The 23,574-nt window shown below is 37.5% G+C and overlaps 1 protein-coding gene across 7 annotated transcripts in view; it reads left to right on the forward strand.

Moving 5' to 3' along the window:
- Window positions 1–23,574, forward strand: part of RFC1 (replication factor C subunit 1) — a 66,617-nt gene that overhangs the window by 5,540 nt on the left and 37,503 nt on the right. For 5 of the 7 annotated variants that reach the window (XR_006740108.1, XM_045573382.1, XM_045573378.1 and 2 more), the window contains exons 2-4: window positions 12,509–12,637; window positions 15,779–15,854; window positions 17,635–17,754. Coding sequence is in view for 4 of the 7 variants with exons in the window: in XM_045573382.1 (XP_045429338.1) it covers window positions 12,509–12,637; window positions 15,779–15,854; window positions 17,635–17,754 (325 nt within the window). In the remaining 3 variants the exon portion in view is untranslated. Of the gene's footprint in view, window positions 1–12,508; window positions 12,638–15,778; window positions 15,855–17,634; window positions 17,755–21,855; window positions 21,954–23,574 lie in introns of those variants that run through there. The other 2 variants (XM_036418536.2, XM_036418526.2) reach the window with 2 other exon arrangements.

Here is a 23,574-nt window from a genome sequence, read left to right on the forward strand (position 1 = left end):
ACCCCACACTGGGGATTGAGCCCACAATCAGGACATGTACCCTGACGGGGAATTGAACCATGACTTCCTGTTTCATAGGTTGATGCTCAACCACTGAGCCATGCCAGCTGGGTTGTATTTTTATTTTTTATTTTTTATGATTCTGTATATGGAATTGTTTTTATAATTTCACTTTGAATTGTTCATTGCAAGAGTTTAAAAATACAGTTGACTTTTGTATGTTGATCTTACATCCTGCAACCTTATTGAACTCATTTAGTAATTCTAGTGGTTTTTAAAGTGGATTTGTTTATATGTAAAATTATTTCATCTGCAAATAGAGGTAATTTTACTTCTTGTCCAACCTAAGGGCTTTTTATTTTATTCTCTTTTTCTTGCCTAATTGCTTTTGTTAGAACTTGTACAATGTTGGATAGAAGTGACGAAAGGCATGTCTTATTCCTAACATGCGAAAGCATTCCAAAAGCTTTTTGCTTTCAAAGTATGAGGCCTTAACATAACTTTAAATAATTTGAAATTATTTTATAGTTTGTCTCTGCTTTGCTGATACCAGTTATATCAGAAAAATAGATATAATTTAGCATTTTGGTGGTTTTTAAGATAAAAATTTTTTGCATATGGATAGATTTTATGAAATGTGTTGCTAATCAGTTTCTGCTTATGGATTTGGTATGCTATGATAAAACAATCAAACCTTTATAATTCTTTGTTCTCAAAATAGAAAAACAAAAACTGAAATATAATATTTTGGCAACTAATCAGAGCACTGCAATACTTTGTATAAAGTCCTATGAAGACATAATTTGCTTTCTTTTTTGCATTTTGAGAAGTATAATTTATTTATTGATGGAAGACATTAGCAGTCTAAAAAAGTAATTAGAGCTAGTTGGTTATATGTCAGAATAAATATATATCAACGTTTGTACTTTGGTCTTTTGAAATTAAAGATATATTGATAGCTTTCCTCAGTGTGGGTTGAGGAGTACTTACTACAAAATTTTATCTCTTACTACTGATTTATAACCAATCAAGTTGGAAATGTCTTGGTATGGATAACACTTTTTAAAAAAACTTTAAAAAAATGTAAATTCTTTATTGTTTAAAGTATTACATAAGTCTCTTTCCCCCCCATTGACCTCTCTCCAGCCATTCCTACTTCCTAGCACATGCCCTCACCCCCCACTGTCTGTGTCCATTGGTTATGCTTATATGCATGCATACAAATCCTTTGGTTGATCTCTTAACACCCTCCCTGCCTTCCCTTTTAAGTTGGATGGTCTGTTTGATGCTTCTATGACTCTGGAAGCATCAGTTTTTTGTTTATCAGTTTTTGTTCTTCACTATATTCCACAAATGAGTGAGATCATGTGGTATTTATCTTTCTCTGACTGGCTTATTTCGCTTAGCCTAATGCTCTCAGGTCCATCCATGCTGTTGCAAATGGTAGAAATTCCTTCTTTTTTATAGCAGCATAGTATTCCATTGCACAGATGTACCACAGTTTTTTAATCCACTCATCCACTGATGGGCATTTTGTTTCCAAATCTTAGCTGTTGTAAATTTTGCTGCTGTGAACATGGGTGCATATATCATTTCTGATTGGTGTTTCTGATTTCTTGGGATATATTCCTAGAAGTGGGATTACAGGGTCAAATGGAAGTTCCATTTTTAATTTTTTGAGGAAACTTCATATTGTTTTCCACAGCAGCTGCACCAGTCTGCATTCCCACCAGCAGTGTACTAGGGCTCTTTTTTCTCCCAATCCTCGCTAGCACGTGTCTTGTGTCATTTGTTGATTTGTTGATGATAGCCATTCTGACAGGTGTGAGATGGTATCTCATTGTCATTTTGATTTGCATCTCTTTTATGAGGATGCTTTATAATAAAGAGCTAATATGCTAATTAAACAGAACAGCAGAATGGCCTTCCAGATGAAGCAGGGGCTGTGAGGGCCAAGCCCCTTACGTGAGTTTAGTGCATTAGGCCTCTAGTGTTTCCATTTCTCTCTTGGCTTTCTGTATATCCTCTTTTGAAAAGTGTTTATTTAGGTTCTTTGCCCATTTTTTGATTGGATTGTTTATCTTCCTTTTGTTAAGTTGTATGAGTTCCCACTAAATTTTTGGAGATTAAACCCTTATCGAAGATAACATTGGTAAATATGTTCTCCCATGCAGTGGGCTTTCTTGTTGTTTTGTTGATGGTTTCTTTTGCTATGCAGAAGCTTTTTATTTTGATGTAGCCCCATTTGTTTATTTTCTTCGTTTCCATTGTCCTAGGAACTGTATCGGTAAAGATATTGCTATGAGGATATTTTGCTGTCTATGGATTTTTCTAAGATTTTTATGGTTTCCCATTTTGTGTTTGAATCTTTGGATAACAGACTTGAAAATTTGTTTTTCTGAGTACTTGGAGAGGTCTGGTATTTGTCTTGGCACATGTTTGTTTGTTTGTTTGTTTATATATATATGGTTTTTTTACAGAGAGGAAGAGAGAGGGATAGAGAGTTAGAAACATCGATGAGAGAGAATCATCGATCAGCTGCCTCTTGCATACCCCCTACTAGGGATGTGCCCGCAACCAAGGTACATGCCCTTGACCGGAATTGAACCTGGGACCCTTCAGTCAGCAGGCTGACACTCTATCCACTGAGCCAAACCAGTTTCGGCGGCACGTGTTTATTAAAATCACATTTGGGCGGAAGCCGGTTTGGCTCAGTGGTAGAGCATCTGTCTGCGGACTGAAAGGTCCCAGGTTCGATTCCGGTCAAGGGCATGTACCTTGGTTGCGGGCACATCCCCGGTAGGGGGTGTGCAAGAGGCAGCTGGTTGTTTCTCTCTCATCGACGTTTCTAGCTCTATCTTTCTCCCTTTCTCTCTGTTAAAAATCAATAAAATATATAAAAAAAATTGCATTTGGGCCATTTGATGGGCATTGCTTCTCTCTGACAGTGTTGTAGAATTATTAGTTACACCTTAGGGTAGGAAAATGCAAGATTCTTTTTGCTTACATTTAGGAACAACTTAAATTTAAAAACTTTTACTGGAGAATGTATTGTCCTAGGACAATTAATTTTTATTTTTAATTTTTTTTATTAAGGTACTATATGTGTACATATCTTACCATTGCTAGGACAATTAATTTTATTAATTTTATAAATTATTAACTTTCTCATCTGTAAATTGAGGTTAAAAACTTTGTAGGGTTGTTTTGTGAATTAAATAAGTTAATTTAAAAATATTTTTATTGATTTCAGAGAGGAAGGGATGAGAAAGAGAGAGAAACATCAGTGACGAGAGAGAATCATTGATTGGCTCCTCCTGCATGACACCTACTAGGGATCGAGCCCACAACCTGGGCATGTTTCCTTGACCCAAATTGAACCCAGGACTCTTCAGTCAGCAGGCGGACACTCTGTTCACTGAACCAAAACAGTTAGGGCATAAATTAATTTTTTAAAGGCACTTAAATCATTTATTTAGGTAAGGATTTGCTAAATAAATAAATGGAGCCCTGAATCAGGGCAGGGGCAATGGAAACAGTATTTGGGACATAGGTTAGATAGGATGATTAGGTGGAGGGTCAGAGCTAGGAGGAAAAACAGTGATTATTTTCTGTTTGGGTGAATGATTTGTACTATGTGTGAGGTTGGGAATAAGGGAAGAGAAACATGTCTTGCCCTAACCGGTTTGGCTCAGTGGATAGAGCGTCGGCCTGGGGACTAAAGGGTCCCAAGTTCGATTCCAGTCAAGGGCATGTACTTTGGTTGCTGGCACATCCCCAGTAGGGGGTGTGCAAGAGGCAGCTGATCGATGATTCTCTCTCATCGATGTTTCTAACTATCCCTCTCTCTTCCTCTCTGTAAAAAATCAATAAAATATATATTAAAAAAAAGAGAGAGAGAGAGAGAAACATGTCTTGGCGGCAGATGAGCTTAGTTTTGGATGTTAGGAGCTGGAGGGACCTTTGGGCATTTGAACAGAGATGTATCGATTAGATGTTATGTGATGGTACTCAGAGGAGGTCCGGAATGCAGACATGTATAAAAATGACTGGTATGGTTTAGTGAAAAGACCAACTTTGCTTCCTTGGCACACAGTTTGGCATATTTTTAATAAATAGGCAACTTATTATTGACAGCTTTCTATACTAGCATATAAGCTCGGCAAAGATAAGGGACCACAAGGATAGGCAATTGCTGTATAGTGCTTGGCATATGGCACATTTTCAGTAAATGAATAAGTACAAATAAACTTTGTAATTCCAAAAAAAGAGAAATGAACTAGAATATAAAATTTACTGGTATAAAAACACCTTTAATCCTTTCTGCATGACTTTATGTCTGAGCTTTTGAACATTTAATGACAATGAATAATTAGCCTAGAGAAATACAGTATTTACTCTATTAAGTTGTAGGTCTATTAGTATTTTTGATGTGAGCTTAATTTCAATGATCAACCATGGCCTGTGTGGTTCATTTGGTTTGAGTGTTGTGTCCTGTTCATTGAAGGTTCACGGTTTCGATTTTTGGTCAGGGCACATACCCAGGTTGAGGGTTTGATCCCTGGCTGGGGCACATAGGGGAGGCAACTGGTTCATGTTTCTCTCTCTCCTTCTCTTTTCCTCTCTCTCTAAAAATCAAAAAAATATCCTTGGGTGAAGATTGAAAAAAAAATTCAACATTTGAGTAGTTTAAATATGATATTTTTAAGATCCAGGAGTCAGTTGAAAATTTGATTTCTTGATGAATAAAAGCCGTAATCATAGTACATCAGCCCTGGAGAAAATGTCAAAAGGCTGAAATAAACTATTAGTTAGGGCATAAACAGTTTCAAATGCTTCAGTTATCCCAAGGAGGTTTGAAGAACTTATTTATTTTAAACCTAAATTAGATAAACACTTTCTGTTTAATTTTTTCAGTTTTATATTTATTGATCAGGTACCTGAAAACTTTTTGTGATACAGTATTTCACTGAAAGGGTAGTTTAAGGCTCATGATATAAATATTATAACTTCAGAGTCTTACACATCTATCTTGACACAAGTAAGAATGAAAATGGGTCTTTCACTATCTTGGGAGCAGCCTCTGAGGTATGCTGAATAGATTACCGAGCAAGCGGGAGAAGCAGTTTCTATTCACTGTACTCACCGAATTATCCAGTCCCATTCCTGTTCCCCCGCTGTGCTTTATTTTGTCTGCTCTTTATTTCCTATGTTCTGCCTCACTTTCTAAAGGCAGAAAGACCAAAAGCAGAAAATAGAATGAAAGCTCCCTGAGAACAGAGATTTTTGCCGTTTTGTTTATTTCAAGCACAAAGAATAGTTCTCAGCCCATAGAAGGTTCTCACTAAATATTTGGTGAATGAATAAATGAATGATTGAATGGAGGAAGTTGATGCAGGCCCTTAAAATTATGTTCAGCTTGAAACTGTTATTCAAATATTATTCAGACTGCACTTCTTTTTTCACTTGCGGGTATCTTCCTTAGATAAATTCTTGAGGCCTGTGTTTGACTTTACTTATCATGAATAGTTATTTTATAAAGAGATATTTCTGATTTTTCTAAAAAAAAATTTCTTTGGCCAAAAACAAATTTTAAGAAGAGGAAGTATCCTACTAAAAGTGAAAGTATTTTGGTTATTGTAACCACAATATAGTAATATGATAAGAGTCCATATTATAAGGATCAATTATATAAGTCAACTTTAGTAATTTACTTCAGTAATAATACACAAGAAGTGTTAGTTTAATACTTAAAATTTCTTAAAGCAATTGGTAAAATCACAGCAAAAATTTAATCCTAATGAAAAATTCTTTTAATATACAATCTTTAAAAATAAATCTACCATGAATTTTACTTTACATAATTAAGAATATCTCTGAGCCCAGGTATGAAGGTCAGTGACCTCAGGAATAACTGCTCATGTGTTCAATGAATATTAATTAAGCGTTTAGTCATCTGAGGTGCTGACGCTGTGCCTGAGATACAGTGGTAAGATGGACAAGCCTGCTTTGTGGAACTTACAGCAGTGTATTTAAGTTTAGATTTCTCTGATTATCAAAAGTATCTTACAATCATTTTAGGACCAGAGCAGGTTCCTTTTTTGTTGTTGTTTTAAAAATATATTTTCATTGATTTTTAGAGAAAAAGGGAGAGGGAGAGAGAGAGAGAAACACCAATAATGAGAGAGAATCATTGATTGGCTGCCTCCTGCACCATCCCTACTGGGGATCAAGCCTGCAACCCAGGCATGTGCCCTTGATTAGAATTAAACCTAGGACCCTTCAGTCTGCAGGACGACACACTGTCCACTGAGCCAAACCAGCCAGGGCTCCTTTTTTAATTTAAAAAAAATAAATACATTTTCCAGTTACAATTGGCATTCAATATTATATTGGTTTCAGGCATATAGCATAGTGGTTAGACATTTGTACAACTTAAATGATTCCCCTAATAAGTCTAGTACCCACCTGAAACCATACATAATTATTACAATATTACTGACTGTATTCCCTATTCCCTATGCTGTACTTTACATCCCTGTGACTATTTTGTAACTGCTGATTTGAACTTCTTCGTCCCCTCACATTTTTCACGTAGCCCTCAGTACTCTCTTCCATCAGTTCTCTGTATCTGAGTTTGTTTTATTTGTTTAGATTCCACATGTAAGTGAGATTATATGGTATTTGTCTTATTTCATTTAGCATAATATTCTCTAGGTCCATCCATGTTGTTGCAGTGGTAAATTTTCATTCTTTTTTATACCAAGTAATACTTTATTTTATATATGTACCTCATCTTTATCCAGTTATCTGTCTATGGACACTTTCATGCCTTCCATATCTTGCCCATTATAAATACAGCTGCAATGAATATAGGGTTACATATATCTTTTTGAACTAGCGCCTTGGATTTCTTTGGATAAACACCGGAAGAGAGATTGCCAGGTCATATGGTAGTTGTGTTTTTTACTTTTTGAGAAACCTCCATACTGATTTCTTGGTGTTGGTTTTTTTGAGAAGCTGCCCCTGAGGCACTCTGTGTCAGGTGCTTCTAGTGCTCTTAGTCTTGCGATTAGCTCTTAGGACTGTTCCATACTTAATTCTTTATAAACTAATTTGTCACCCAGGTAGCTCCATGAGTGTTATTTCCTGTTCCCATCTTAAGTTCCTGGCACAGTGCCTATCTGTAAGCATACAGGATCAAATGTGTCAGAAATAATCAGGAGGGAAAGGCAGTGTTCCTAATTGTAGGGGGATGGCTACTTTTGTATGGATCCTTAGAATTACGTACAGGGCATCTGTGAAGGGGCAGGCATGGTCAAGTTGAAAGCTATGAAAAAGATTTGAAATAGGAGGATCAGGCTTCATTCTGGAGGTTTTGGTGGGCTGCCTTTAATTCCTATAGGGATCCACTGAGGCAGGTGGCAACACGAGGAAACAAAGGGGCAGAGAAATCAAGTAATTCATCAGTAATAAGTGGCAAAACACAAAACGCCTGTGTGTGTTTGACTTACAGTTCCACTTATCTATAAAATGGAGATGTATCATTATATTTGCCCTGTTTATTATGTATGATCATCAAAAGAGATAAATCTATGCCCAATAGCTCTAAGTAAAATCATGAAAAACTTATTATTAGCCATCTCTGCTAAAATTAGTTTTCACTTTATGATTTTTACCTATATTTTTTGCATTCTTTGAACTGACCAGTTAAATTAAGAAGAAGAATGAAGTAAGAAGAGTTAATTACTAACTCTCTTTTGGTTTCACCAAATAAAAGTATCTTTATTTCTTTTAGAAATGGAATATTGAGACAAAGGGTGTGCATAGTTATAATTTTGATAATATTGCTGGATTGTCTTGTGAAAAGGTTGCACCAATTTTTACTTTTATCAGCATTTGTAGTGTGTGAACGTCTGTTTTCCCACATTCATGACAAGTTTGGGCATTATCAGTCTTTTAAAACTTAGAGAAAAGTAATCCGGTTTTAATTTATCTATTTATTATTTGTGAAGTTGAGCATCTTTTTTATGCTGGATATTTACATTTCTTTTATAATTTGCTTATTAGTAGCTTTTATTTTTTATTGGTTTATCTTTTATTGACTTGTAGGAATCATTTTATATTTAACACTACAGGCCTGGTGCACGAAATTTGTGCACAGGTGGGGTCCCTAGGCCTGGCTGGTGATCAGGGCTAATCGGGGCCTTCCAGCTGCTAGAAGGGGCCTTCCTTTCCTGGCTGCCAGCTGCTGACTGGGGACTGCCTTCATTCCACACCACCCATTGGTAGTCAGCACATGTCATAGCGAGTGATCAAACTCCTGGTCTCCCAGTCAAACTCCCGAGGTGATACATATATATGGCTAATGTGCAAAGTACATATGTGTGTGTATATATATATGTGTATATATATATATATATATATATATATATATATATATATATGTATGTATGTATATAATGTTTGTAGACATTTTTAAATTAGGTGCTTGTATTTTAACTTGGTTTATGGCAACTTTTATTTTTATGTAGTCAAATCTGTTTTTATGGATGGTCTCTAGTCTTGATGTTTTGCTTGGAAAGCCTTCTCTTTGCCAAAATATTAAAGTAAATTCAAAATATGCCTTTTTCTGCTTACTCTGCTATTTATTTAAAAAAATGTATTTCTTTATTGATTTCAGTGAGGAAGGGAGAAGGAGAGAGAGATAGAAACATCAATGATGAGAGAGAATCATTGATCGGCTGCCTTCTGCATGCCCCCCACTGGGGATCAAGCCCATAACCCAGGCATGTGCCCTTGGCCAGAATCGAACCTGGGACCCTTCAGTCCGCAGGCTGAGACTCTATCCACTTAGCCAAGCCGGCTAGGGCTATTCTGCTGTTTAGATTCATTATTTGAAAATGTGATTAGCCACTGGACTTGTTCTTCAATAGTTTTTTGAATCTTTGAAGACCTGCAATACTAAACAGAAAATGTTAATTGAAGACTAAGGTGAAGTCACATTCTATAAAGTAAGGCCAGATTGGTGACTTTTGCCTTTTAGATATTTATACACAACATGGCTGCTCACATTAGAGGTAATACTAAAAAGGTATGAGTAAAATGGCTTTCATTCTGATGAAAATTCTTTTCCAAAAGCTTAGATTTTTAGTGTGTGTTGAGTTGCATCAACTGTGATTTCTTTAACTCTTCTGCTGCCATCAGGGATAAGGCATGGGGAGTGTGGGGCTATTGGGCAGACTACAGGGAAAGGATGGGACGGGGGTGTGAATAGAATTACTTGGGAAGAAAAGGTTGTCACAATGTGGAGGAGTAACAGTGTGTATAGACCTAACTCAGAACTCAGCAGTTATTCAACCTTACCAACACTTTCATTTCCTGAATTTTTTTTCTCTTTGTGGTTTTAAGCATTTGTGGTTCTAAAACATTGAAAAACACTGCTGTTTTAAACCTGATGTTCAGTTTTGGTATTTCCATGATGCATGTGCACTCTGTGCCTGTGTGTCTGTATTTAACACAATCACCACTGTTTGAAATGAAGAATTACTTGATAATGTCAATAGTGAAAACCTAATTTGAAATTCTCATTTCCTCCTGAAGCAGTAATGTAAGTAGTTGTCAGCCTGAAATTCAGTTCTGTGCAAGTTATACAGAAGACTGTGGCTTTCTTTATTACCTATCTCCTCCTCCTCTTTTTAAAAATAACTCCTTATTGTTGAAAGTATTACATATCGCTGAAACCGGTTTGGCTCAGTGGATAGAGCATTGGCCTGTGGACTGAAAGGTCCCAGGTTCAATTCCAGTCAAGGGCATGTACCTTGGTTGTGGGCACATCCCCAGTAGGGGGTGTGCAAGAGGCAGCTGATTGATGATACTCTCTCATCGATGTTTCTAACTCTCTATCCCTCTCTCTTCCTCTCTGTAAAAAAATCAATAAAACATATTTTAAAAATAAGAAATTATTACACGACTGCCCCTCCCCCAACCCTCCAGACCGCCCCCCCCCAAGGCCTTCAGCACCCTATTGTTTGTGTCCATGGGTTATGCATATATACATACAAGGTCTTTGGTTGGTTACCTCCTACCCACCCACCCTCCCCTGTTTTCCCTGAGATTCTACTCTCTGTTCCATGTCTCTGGATCTACTCTGTTCATCAGTTTATTTTGTTACTTAGATTCCACATATGAGTGCAGTCATGTAATACTTATCTTTCTCTGACTGACTTATTTCACTTGCTGTGATACTCTCTAGGGTCCCTCCATGCTGTCTCAAAGGGCAAGAGATTCTTTTTTACTGCTGCATACTATAAATGTACCACAGCTTTTTTATCCACTCATCTACTGATGGGCACTTGGCCTCTTTCCAAATCTTAGCTATTGTAAATTGTGCTGCTAAGAACATAGGGGTGCATACATTCTTTCTGATTGGTGCTTCGGGTTTCTTAGGATATGTTCCTAGAAGTGGGATCACTGGGTCAAATCATCCATCTCTTCTTTAGCACCTGACACAAATATCCCGGTTTCATAGCTGAGGTATCCATTCCATAAACAGTATTTTGTTATTGTTGTTACTCTTCACCTGAGGATATTTTCCCATCGATTCTTGGAGAGAGTGGAAGGAAGAAGGAGGGACACACAGAGAGAAACACCGATATGAGAGAGACACATTGTTTAGTTGCCTCCCTCCCACATGAGCCCTGACCCGTCCAGGGCCAGGGATTAAGCCTGCAACTCCAAGGTACGTACCTTTGACTGGAATCAAATCCAAGACTCTTCAGTTCACAGGCCGATGCTCTATCCACTGAGTAAAATCAGCTAGGGCCATCAAGAGTATTTTTTAGACTTGGATTTTATTAGGATAGATTTGCGACTTTCTTATATTGGGAAATTTACATAAGAGGGTTTAAAACCAGGGAAGTCTTCAATCTTTTTTGGCAGAATTTAACATGTCCATGTACCTTGTTTATCTGCTTTGTTTTTTGGCTTAGTCACACATCTCTGTGTGTTGTGTGTGTACACATATATCTATATATATATATATATAAAGTGCCAAGGGCCGTCACATCTGAAACAGGCTGAATGGGGTGACCAAGGCGGTTTAGTGAGGGACAACCAAATGACTGAGCAGCAGGCTGTGTGGGGTGACCAGGCTGGTGGGGGGGCCATGAGGGACAAGCAGGCTGGGGGGGGGCAGTTGGGAGCGACCAGGCCAACAAGGGGGGCAGTTGGGAACCAGGCCGGCAGGGGGGCAGTTACGGGTGGCTAGGCTGGCAGGGTGGGCAGTTAGGGGTGACCAGGCTGGTGGAGGGGGGCAATTGGGGGCAACCAGGTCAACAGGAAGGAGGCAGTTGGGGGTGATCAGGCAGGCAGGCAGGTGAGCGATTAGGAGTCAGTGGTCCAAGATTGTGAGAAGGATGTCCCGATTGCCAGTTTAGGGGATTGGGCCTAATCCAGCAGTCAGACATTCTTTGAGGAGTCCTGGATTGAAGAGGGTGCAGGCTGGGCTGAGGTGACCCCTCCCCCCCTCCTCCATTCACTAGTTTTGTGCATCGGGCCTCTAGTATTGTAATAAGCATCAAAATTTTTTTTCTTCAGAACTTGGCACACTCATATAAAGGAAAATAATGTCAAAGTCTTAAATGATCAGGGTTGTAACATTTATTCTTTGAAGCTGGATTGTAAATCCTGTGGACAAGGATTATATTTTTCAACTCTTCATCTTCTTTGCTACTGTGCCTGGGATGGTGATCTGAATATGTACATGATTGAACAATAAATACCTATTACTTGCTACTTCAGTAATTGTGCCAGTGTTAATAAAAATATGACTTTAAAAAAATATATATTTTATTGATTTTTCACAGAGAGGAAGAGAGAGGGATAGAGAGTCAGAAACATTGATGAGAGAGAATCATCAATCAGCTGCCTCTTGCACACCCACTACTGGGGATGTGCCCGCAACCAAAGAACATGACCTTGACCAGAATCGAACCTGAGACCTTTCAGTCCGCAGGCCAAAGCTCTATCCACTGAGCCAAACCAGGTTCGGCAAAATATGACTTATTTTTGGCCTGATTCTTAGAATTAATATTGTTTTTCATTAGGGAAATCATTTTTAACTCAGGCAATTTTATCAGTTCACTTTTGCATATAAAAAGAATGCTGCTACATATGGAACTATGTTACCATAGTAAAATTACTCACCTGGCAGGCGTGGCTCAGTGGTTGGGCATTGGCCTATGAACCATGAGGTCATGGTTTGATTACTGGTCAGGGCACATGCCCCAGTGGGGACATGTAGAAGGTAGCCGATCAGTGATTCTTTCTCATCTTTGACGTTTCTATCTCTCCCTCTCCCTGACTCTGAAATAAATAAATAAATAAATAATATATTTAACAAAGAAGGAAATTACTCAAGGTAAAGCAATGTGTGTATAGAGGTGTCCCTTTTTACAATGGAAATTATGCAGTTAATGTTTGTTTATAAATCTTTTTTTGCTTATAGGATATTCGGAAATTCTTTGGGGTTATACCAAGTGGGAAGAAATCTGCAAGTGAAACAGTAAAGAAGAATGAGAAAACAAAGTCTGCTGAAGAAACTCCAAAAGCAAAGAAAGGAATAAAGGAAATCAAGGTAAGTTTTCTAAATATAATTTAGAATTGTATGAAAGGTTAAATCAACTCAGTTCCTAGACTCAATAGGACTTGAGTAAGTACAGATTTCAAATCATTTAGCAGAGGAAGAAGGAAAGTAATGAGCTAGTACTTATTTCTCATTAATATGGATTATTGAAATCATATGCTTTCCTGAAGTAGCAATGGAACACTTTGCATTTGTAAAAACTTTAAAACCAAAGTTTGCTCAGAGAGAGACATGAATCCCTATACCCAGATGAATGGTATTGGACTTCTGGGGAGAAAAGGCTTTGGAAAGCTTTATTATTATTTTTTGCCTGTCTTCCTTGGGCAAGAATTTTATTTAACTAGAGTTCCGGTGCACTGGCTGGCTATTGGGGCCATCTTGGGGGCTGGCTGGCTGCGGGGAGGGGCCGTGGGAGGTTGGCTGTGGGAACGCACTGACAGCCGGGGGCAGCTCATGTGTTGAGCATCTGCACCCTGGTGGTCAGTGCACGTCATAGCGACTGGTCAACCGGTCATTCCAGTTGCTTAGCTTTTATATATATAGACTAAAAGCCCGGTGCATGAAATTCGTGCATAGGTGGGGTCCCTAGGCCTGGCCAATGATCAGGGCCAATTAGGTACCCTGCCTCCCTGCCTACCTGCCTCCTCTTTCCCTTGCTGCTCTGGCGCTGTCACTGCCACCACCATGTGGTTCCTCACATTCCCCCCTTTCCCCCCTCCTTCCCTTACTGTCTGCATCTGCTGTCACCCACTTTTGGTTCCCTGTTCCAGCCAGGAGCCTGGCCCTGATTGATTGATTGGGACCTGCTAGTTCGGGGTGGAAGGACCAGGAGGTTGGCTGACAGGCTCCATCAGAGGTTGGGGCCTGTGGGGTGGAGGCAGCTTCTACGTCTGACCCCTGGTGGTCAGTGTGCGTCATAGTGACCAGTTGCTCTGGTTGTTCCGTAATAACGGTTGCTTAGGCTTTTATATATATAGATAACACAGATCACCTTTCCTACAGTTTCTAATCTCATTTTTGCCTAAGACCTTTCCAGAATGACCTTTAATATTTATATTTCTATCAACATTATGTTCATGATGATACATATATTCTCTAAGATGATAGAGGCTTTCTTTATAGTTCTCACCTTTTATCCTTGACACTTTGCCAGAATTACTTTTTTAAAACAATGTATTTTTATTGATTTCAGAGAGGAAGGGAGAGGGAGAGAAAGATATAAACATCAATGTTGAGAGTCACTGATTGACTGCCTCCAGCATGCCCTCCACTGGAGATTGGGCCTGCAACCCAGGCACGGGCCCTGACTGGGAATGGAACTGTGACCTCCTGACTCATAGGTTGGTGCTCAACTGCTAACTATGCTAGTCAGGCCAGAATCACTTGTAACGTCCATATTTTTACCATCAGTCCCTTCCCAGTAGTCTAAGCTTTTTTTAAGCATGTACCTCAAAACTCTTCCAGCCTCTACCATTGCCGAGTTCCAAAGTCACTTCCATATTTTAGGTGTTTGTTACAGTAGTACTCTACTTTCAGTAACAAAATCTGTATTAGGGTTTTTCAGAGAAATAGAACCAGTAAAGTATTTGTTTGTGTGTGTAAAGAGATTTATTTTAAAGAATTGACTTCCTTGATTATACAGGCTGACAGGTCCCAAGACCCACAGTTGAAAAGTGGAGACTCAGAGTAGCTGATGGTGAGGTTCAACTCAGAGTCCAAAGGCCTGTGTGAATCAGGATTGCCAGTGGTGTTATTCATACCTGAAGACTGGCAGGCTGCAGACCCAGGGCAAACTGATGCTTCAGCTTGAAGACAGTCAGGAAAGAAGAATTCTTTTATATTTAGGAGAGGGTCAGCCTTTTGTTTTCTTTAGGCCTTCAGTACCTTTTCTCCTGGTTTTATTATACTGCAGACTGGGTGAGACCCTCCCACAGAAAGGAGAGCAATCTGCCTTACTCTATCAAATTAAATGTAAACTTATCCCAAAACTTAAATTCATAAAAACATTCAGAATATCTGGGCATCTTGTGGCCAAGTCAAGTTGTTACATGAAATTGACTACCATCAGCTCATATTTCCTATTTCTTTGTATTCTGGTTTTTACTGTTGCCAGTGTGAATGATATAGTGTAGGTACTTTGGGTTCTTTTGATTTAGCAGGCAGTTAACTGCTGAACTCAAACTCCAGATTCTTGTATTCCCTGGGATGGGCAGCAGCTGAAATCTTTGTTCAGTTCTTTTAATGTTAGCCGGACACTTGGAGTTGTTTCATGCATACATATTTTAGGAGATAGTCCTAGACTTGTCTAAGATTATTGATAGGATTTGGACTTTTCCTTCTGTGGCTCTCTCCCTTTTTGGATACCCTCTTCTCTTACTATTGAGTTATAGTAATTGCTTCTGATTCTGTCCTCTAGTCCAGTGGTGTATTCGAATTATCGAATTATCATTTCCTTGCAAGTTAGTGAATTATTTTTAAAAATATATATTTTATTGATTTTTCACAGAGAGGAAGGGAGAGGGACAGATAGTTAGAAACATCGATGAGAGAGAATCATTGACCAGCTGCCTCCTGCACACCCCCCACTGGTGATGTGCCCACAACCAATGTACATGCCCTTGACCGGAATCTAACCTGGGACTCCTCAGCCCGCAGACCGACGCTCTATCCACTGAGCCAAACCGGTTTCGGCAGTTAGTGGATTGTTTTTATACTTTTGATGTTTTATTATAAGTGCTAGAAATAGGATCCTACTTCAATTGATTTTTTCTGTCAGTTTTTTTTCCTGTCTGCTTTTTAGAAAATTTGAATATGTTAGAGATGTGATGTATAAGTAATGTATATTGTCTGGCCTATTCTTTAGCCTAAGCAGGGCATTACTAACATTTTGGGCTGGATAATTCTTTTGGTGGATAACTGTCCTGTGCATTATGGGATGTTTAGTAGCATCTCTAGTCTACCCATTAGATGCCACTAAACCTAGCCTCCTCTCCCCTGCCGCTGCCATGCAAAAATGACTCCTGGGGACAAAATTTCTTCTAGTTGAGAATCACTGAGCCTAAATCTAATGAGGAAAAAACTACTAAGTTATATAGGCTTCTTTATGTTCTAATTATACTGTGATGTTTATAGGTAAATAGTTCTTGTAAAGATGATGACTCTAAACAGAAGCAACCAAACAGGAAAAAGAGGATCATCTATGATTCAGGTAATATTTCTTTTGAGGAGCTTTAAAGTTTTAAAATTATTTTCTATTTTTTAGAACAGTTTTTCAAACCAGTGTTCTGAGATACACAGCTATCTGTGATGGTAATAGGTGCTCATGTGAGAAGGCTCTGTGCTCGATTCGGTAAAAACCAGTTTTATTATACTGCAGACTTTATCAGATCCTATCTAGATTAATGCATTTAAGATTTTTCTTAGAGAGGGACATATCATGTATAGTATATATAAAATGTCTTCAACTTACTTTGAGTTTATTACTTAAAAAAAATATTACCTTCTTGTCCAGCTAAGGTTCTTAGAAGCTTAACTTGAAAAATAGTGCCTTAGAATATTGCTTTAGAAACAGAGAGCTAAATTTAAATTTTTGTGCTTTTGAGTTTGTTCTTTTTTGTTGCATTTAAAATAGGAAAAACACAATTGTAAAAGTTTTTCTTTGAATATAACTTTAAGATAGGGAATATGAGTTTTTATGCATGCCTGTTATATTTTTAAATAATGGTAGGTCAAAGAAGGTTTTATGTTTTGCTTTTGTGGAGAAAATCCATTTGGTGTGAAGTCTAAAATTAAAAATGTAACCTAAGGAAGCATTTATAGATTGTCAAAATTTTGATAGTGATGACAAAGAATTGGGACTCAATTTTAAAAGTACTTGTGTGATTATTGAGTCTTACTGCTGTATATTGTAAGAAACTTTAATCCCCTCCTGAGGATATTTTTTTTAAAGTTGATTTTAGAGAGAGAAACATTCGTTAGTTGCCTCCTGTACATGCCTGGATGGGGGGTGGAACCTGAAACCTTTTTGGTGTATGGGATGATGCCCCAACCAACTGAGCCATCCGACCAGGGCATAAGAAATTCGAAAAAAGCACATATCCCCATTTCCCATGAGTTTCCATCTTTTTTGGAAACTGGATACAATAATTTTTGGATACAATATAGAGTAGTATGAGATAGGATTTCTAAATGCACCATCAAGAGGAAGGACACTTACGTTCATGAAACGCTTATTTTGTGCTAGGTACTGGACTGGGTACTTACACTTTGTCCTGATTTGTATTTAAGGGCTCTGGGTGATTAGGTGGAAGGAGACAGAATAGTGGCCCTCAAAGATGTCTGCCATAATTCTTGGAACCTCTGAATATGTTAGTTTACATGGCAAATGGAAATTAAAGCAAATAGAAATTAAAGGTTGCATTAAAGTTGTTAATCACAAGGCCTTAAATTGGAGAGATTGTCTTGGATTATCTGGGTGGGCCCAGTGTAGTAACAAGGAAGAGCGAAGCAGAAGAGAGTTAAAGAGAGATTGACTGGAAGGCCAGAGAACTGGAGACATGGCAGCATGAGAAGCGCTTTGCCTAATGTTGCTGGTTTTGAAGATGGAGAAGGGGCCTTGAAGAAATGCTAGCAGGCACTGGACATTGGAAAAGGCAAGGAGGTAGATTCTGCCCTAGAGTACTCAGACAGGAATCAGTCCTGCTGACTCTTTGATTTTAGTCCAATGAAACTCAGATTTTTAACCTACAGAAAGGTAAGATGAAACCTTTGTGTTGCCTTCAGCTTCTAAGTTTGTGATAATTTGTTACAAGAGCAATAGAAAACTAATAAAAGGCTTAACACTGGGAAAGAAGTAATCCGTGAGAATTACAAAAGAGATGTGCTTCAAAAGGGATGACCCTGAGGAATTGGTTAACAATAATCACTTTAAAAACACATTGTATTACATTTCTTTCAAAGTTTTATTTTATTTTTCCTCTCATATACAGATTCAGAGTCAGAGGAGACAGTACAGGTGAAAAATGCCAAAAAGCAACCAGAAAAATTGCCATTGTCTAAGCCTGGTAAAATTCTACGGCAGGATCCTGTTACGTACATTTCAGAAACAGGTAAGGATACTGGGTGTGTTTAGTGTTTTAGAGAGAAGCAATGTGTGTTATGTTATTGTGCTTCTCATTGAATTGTGCAAATAAAGGTTAAGGTGTGCAGAGATATGAGTAACATTAAAACTTTGCTTACATGTATGGGCCATTATTTGCGAGTATAAAAGGTACACATGATAGATAAATTAGTCAGTAAATGGGGAATGAAGTAGGAAAAAACATTGTGTGTTGTAGAAGGACCTGAGACTTGGAAGGTCAGAAGCTCTGCCTGGAGAGTACCTTCTTGGTTCCCTTTTAACAGCTGTGTGATTTTGAGTTAATGCTCAGTGAGTCTGCCTCTCTTTCTTTAAAGCAGAAACACTGATTGCACAGACTTGTTGGGAAGACTTGATGGTGATACATATGAAAGGGCCAGACCTAGTGACTGACATGTAGGCAGTCAGAGGAAAAAAGAAAAAGAAGTACACAGGCCCTAGCCAGTTTGGTTTCAGTGGATAGAGCGTTGGCCTGCGGACTGAAGGGTCCCGGGTTCAATTCTAGCCAAGGGCACATGCCTGAGTTGTGGGCTTAATTCCCAGTGTGTGGTGTGCAGGAGGCAGCTGATCAGCGATTCTCTCTCATCATTGATGTTTCTATCTCTCCTTCTCCCTTCCTCTCTGAAATCAATAAAGAAGTATATTTTAAAAAGTACACAGATTAGTTTTGTAAGTTCTCTGAGACAATTTATTTGATGACGTTCTTCAGACAAAGACAAAATGTATGTGATGGGAATACTATATATTACTTGTAAAATTTTTGGTAAGCTGAGTTATTTCTTCATTATGGCAGATAGCAGATTAACTCTTTTACCTTTTTGTTCTATTGCTAAATATCTGTTCAGGCACATTGTGTAAATGAACTCTTGTATTAAGAGTCCCCTTCCCTCCCTCTGGCTACCTGAGTGAAGTTTTGAATGTGTGGGAGGGATTCTAAAAACAGTATGTTGATAGGTTTATTAAGTAACTGAAGGTGGTGTGATCAAGCTTTCCAGAGACAGCATGGTTAGTGAGCAGACAGTCATGGCCTTCACCTTTGGGTCAAGGCTGTCGCTGTCGGGTGATTTTTGGGTACACAGAAGGGGCAGACACGTTAAGCTCTCATCACAGATTCTGTTTAACATGGGATTGTTTATTTCAGACCAGGTATTTTTGAACATTGTTTTCTAAAGAGATGGCCAGCAATTTTAACTGAAAATTTTATAAACAGTAGGCAATGTTTATATCCTTCTGCTGATGGCATGGACCTGTGAAAGTGAGCATTGTCTCTGGCTTTAGCTAAAAATCTTGGGGCACCTTGTTCCCATCTAATATGATGTTCAGTATTACATAGTATTCTGCTTTTTCTTAGAATTTAGAATTAGGAAAGAAGCTAGCTCTTGCTTGTTTTATCTCCTCATACTTTTTTATTCCTTGATATGATAGGTGAATGAGAGGAAAATAAGCTCTTTTTCTTTCATATGTAAAAGAGAATGAAACTGTTAAAAAAAAATAAGTCTGTAATATAACTAGCATAATAAAATAAAAAATATAATGAATTTTAATAAACAAGTGCAGTCTCTTGAAATTAATACACAATCTGGAATGTTCTTGACCTTAAAATGATTCTTTTGTTATCCTTCACCTTTTGTTAAGCTAAAATTATAAATTTTTAGTACTGGATCATAAATAAATATTCAGATTACCAGTATAAAGTTAAAAAAATATTTGTGGTGATAATTATTTAAAAATAAAAATTCTGAATTAAAATTTGTATTATTAGGTCTAGTAATAATTAATGTTGTTTTCTAATATATTTTTTTTAAATCGAATTTATTTAAACAATACAACAAAATTTAATCAACAATATAGTTGCCGTTGTTTTCTACTACTTGTGCCCAACGCTCAGGAAGCATTTTCATCCCTCTGTTGTAAAATTCTTGTGATTTTGATGCAAAAAATTCGGTCAATGCATTTTTGAGGCATTCTTCATTATTAAATTTTTTTCCAAGAAGAAAGTTTTGCAAAGAACTTTGGTAATCGGAAGGGGCAATATCAGGAGAATATGCAGGTTGAGGGAGAACTTCCCATTCCAACTGGCGCAGTTTTTCAGCAGTGATTCTTGCAGTATGCGGTCATGCGTTATCGTGGTGAAGAATTACGCCCTTCCGATTAATCAGCGCGGGTTCTTTTTCTCTTAAAGCTTGGGCTAACCTTTCCAATTGGGCACTATACACTGCACTTGTAATGGTTTGGTTAGATGGTAAAAGTTCATAATGAAGAATTCCTTTAAAATTCCACCAAACACACAACATCACTTTTTTCGCATGCAAGTCAGGTTTTGGTGTGGGCTGCGGAGCCTCATTTTTGTCCAACCATTGAGGCCGCCTTTTCAAATTAACATACAGCACCCATTTTTCATCTCCGGTAACAATTTGCTCTAAAAACGGCAAACGGTTTTGACGAGAGAGGAGCGAACTGCAAATTGTGACTCTTTGATTATGGTTGTTGTCGCTCAACTCATGAGGGACCCATTTTCCAAACTTTTGGACTTTGCCAAGTGCACACAATTGATTGGAAATTGTTTTTTGTGAACAATTTAAAGTTGTCGCAAGCTCTTGTTGGGTAATTTGAGGATTTTGCACCAAAAGAGCTTGAAGAGCTTCTTGATCAAAATTGGACACACGGCCTCGACCACTCTTGTCATCTAATGAAAAATTTCCCTCACGAAATTTCTCAAACCAACGCTGGCATTTTCTGGCGCTAACTGCATCTTGACCAAGAGCACTACAGATGTTTTTTGCAGTCTCACTTGCTTTTCTTCCTAATTGGAACTCGTAAAGCATGCAGTGCCGAATATGCTCTTCATCCGCCATCTTCTTAGCCCTAGTTTTGCAACAAAAACCAAACCAAACACAAACTTTTTCAAGCAAAACTTGTTAATTGCACTTCACACGTTCTGTAGATACCACGTGTTTGAAGGTTATGTCCATACAAGTCAACGCCAAGCAAGATTTTAAACGAATGTTTAAAAACGACATTAATTATTACTAGACCCGATAGTTGGAGATTGGATATTGTTGTGGAAAAGGGTTATGTGACATGATTCCACTTTAAAACCTGTTAATTCCCAAAGAAAGGATTTTTGCTGTATTGTTCCATATTTTATGTTTTATACACCAACCTTTGTTATTTTGGGTATTTTTCTTGCAGCATAGCAGGTGTAGTGTGTAAAAGAGCATGAGCTCCTGAATCAGACTGCCTGGGTTAAGTCTTCATTCACCTTCCCTGTGTCTTAGTTTTCTCATTTATAAAATGCTTATATTACTAGTCCCCACATCAGAGACCTTTGTGATAATCAAGTAAGATAATGCCTTAAAATAGGGTCTTGGCACGTAGTAAATGCTCAATAAGTATTAATTGTTATTTTTATGTTTGATTTTATTGTATGCCTATATCTGCCCTTGAAGGTTATGCTGAAGACATTTTGCTTTTGCCTAAGTACTTAGGGCTCTCTTCATTATATAATAGTGCTTTAGAAATTTAGAAATTGTATTTGACTCACGTCATTTATGTTATATGCATTGTCAAGTAATGCTAATTACATGTGGTTATTGCACACTCGAAATATGATTAAACCAAATTGAGAGTGGTTTTAGTGTAAAACACAGATTTCAAGGACATAGTATAAAAAAAGGTAAATTATCTTTAAAAAAATATTGATTACATATTGAAGTGATATTAATTTGGATATATTGGGATAAAGTATGTTGTTAAAATTAATTTCACCCTTTTTAAAAACATGAATGTGAATATTTTATGAGAAAATTTAAAATTACATTTTATATCTATTGCATAGTGTTTTATAAACAATGAGGAACATATTGAGGAAACCACCTTAATTTAGAAAATAACCTGGTTCAAGTGCTTTTGTTTATATTATTATATAGTTCTTAGGCTATCTTATTGTACAGATCTTTAGGCTTATCATTTAGTTCCATGACATATTTTTCACCATTTTATTTTATTAAATCTATCTTGCATTATTTATTGATTTTTAAAGTACCTAACTACATGACTCTCCCAAATACAGGAAAAGGAAAAAACTGCTGATAAATATCTTCATAGCTAACCATTGACTCTAGTAAAAAGTTCTTGTGAGTTGGTAAAAACCAAATACTGTTGTACTGGGTAAATATATTTACTTTTAGCTATTTAATGAAGTGAGAGACCTTGAGTTTTGTTTGGCAAAGATGACCTTGTACTATCGAGTTTCATCAGGGTCTAGTGTTTGGTTGAAAATGATGGGAGTTTTTTCTGTGTTGAGAATTGTTTATGACTGATCATCTTAATTGAATATGTAATTCCAGAGGTAGGTAGTGCTCTTGACGCTAAATGAAAAAAAACTAGAAATGTATTCTCCAGGTTACTATGTAATATCAGTGACCTGTGACTTGAGAAAATAGTAGCAGAAAATATTATTGGTGATGTATGTATAGTATTCTTTTTGCTAGTTTTTAGAGACATACAGTTTTGTGTACAGACAAATAGGAATGGATTCTTTGTTGGATAGAGAGTTTTTCTTTGATGTTTTCAGGGAAACCTGGAGTTATTGAAAGAGAAAAATTTCTTCGAAGTGAGAGGAAACGAAGCACTGTCTATTACATTTCTTTGAACTTGTTAGAAAAATTAATTTTGATTGTGGGCTAAACACTCTGTAGAAAAGAAACTAGGTTAGCATATTTGAGGGTGAGTGAAGTCTTTAATATTATTTTAAAGTACCTAAGTTACACATTACTAGAGTAAAAAAAGCAATTTTCAGTTTAAGATTGTACAAAGCTTCCCTGTGGAAGAACCCAGTAGTTCTTTCAGTGTCTCTCATCCACTTATTTTTTCCATATCATTTAACTTCATGTCTTCTACAAATTTGCTAAACCTGTCTTTGTGTTTCTTTCTGAATCATTAGTAAAATTGTTTAATATTAAGGGCCAAATAAACTTTTTACAAAGTTGACAAAATTGCCACAATCCATTGTCAGTACCCAGGGTCTAGCTGTCCAATTTCTTATGAATAGCTGTTCAATCACTACTTATAAGTCTTGGTGGCTGTTGCTATTTATCTTGCATTTCTTCATCTTGCCATAATTAGTGCCCCTCAATCAAGGATGATGTTGCCTCCTAAGGGACCTCTGCAGTATCTGGAAACGTTTTGTTCATCACACTGTTGGGTACTGTGGCATCTAGTAGGTGAGATGAATATTAGAACAAGGGATGTCTGGACATCCACCAAATTCTCTTCTGATAGGCTATGGCAGGGTCTCTAATTTCTGCATTATTGACATATTGAGTCAAATCCAAATAATTATCTGTTGTGGGAGTTTTCCTGTATACTGAAGTATAGGATATCTGATTCATTACAGAAATGGTGAAGAGATGGTATGTTTCATTTCACTTCCATCCACTTAATTAACAGATATATATTTTTATTTAAAAATATTTTTATTGATTTCAGAGTAGGAAGGAAGAGAGAAGAGAGATAGAAACATCAATGAGAGAGAATTATTGATTGGCTGCTGCCTGCACACCCTCTACTGGGGATTGAGCCCACAACTGGGGCATGTACCTTTGACCGGAATGGAACCCAGGACCTTTCAATCTGCAGACTGACGCTCTATCCACTGAGCCAAACTGGCTAGGGCCAAATATATATTATTAAAATATATTTTTATTGATTTCAGAGAAGAAGGGAGAGGGAAAGAGAGACGGAAACATCAGTGTTGAGAGAATCATTAATGGGCTACTATGCATGCGGG

The sequence above is a fragment of the Pipistrellus kuhlii genome, unplaced genomic scaffold (genome assembly GCF_014108245.1).
Source record: "Pipistrellus kuhlii isolate mPipKuh1 unplaced genomic scaffold, mPipKuh1.p scaffold_m20_p_1, whole genome shotgun sequence".
Lineage (NCBI taxonomy): Eukaryota > Metazoa > Chordata > Mammalia > Chiroptera > Vespertilionidae > Pipistrellus > Pipistrellus kuhlii.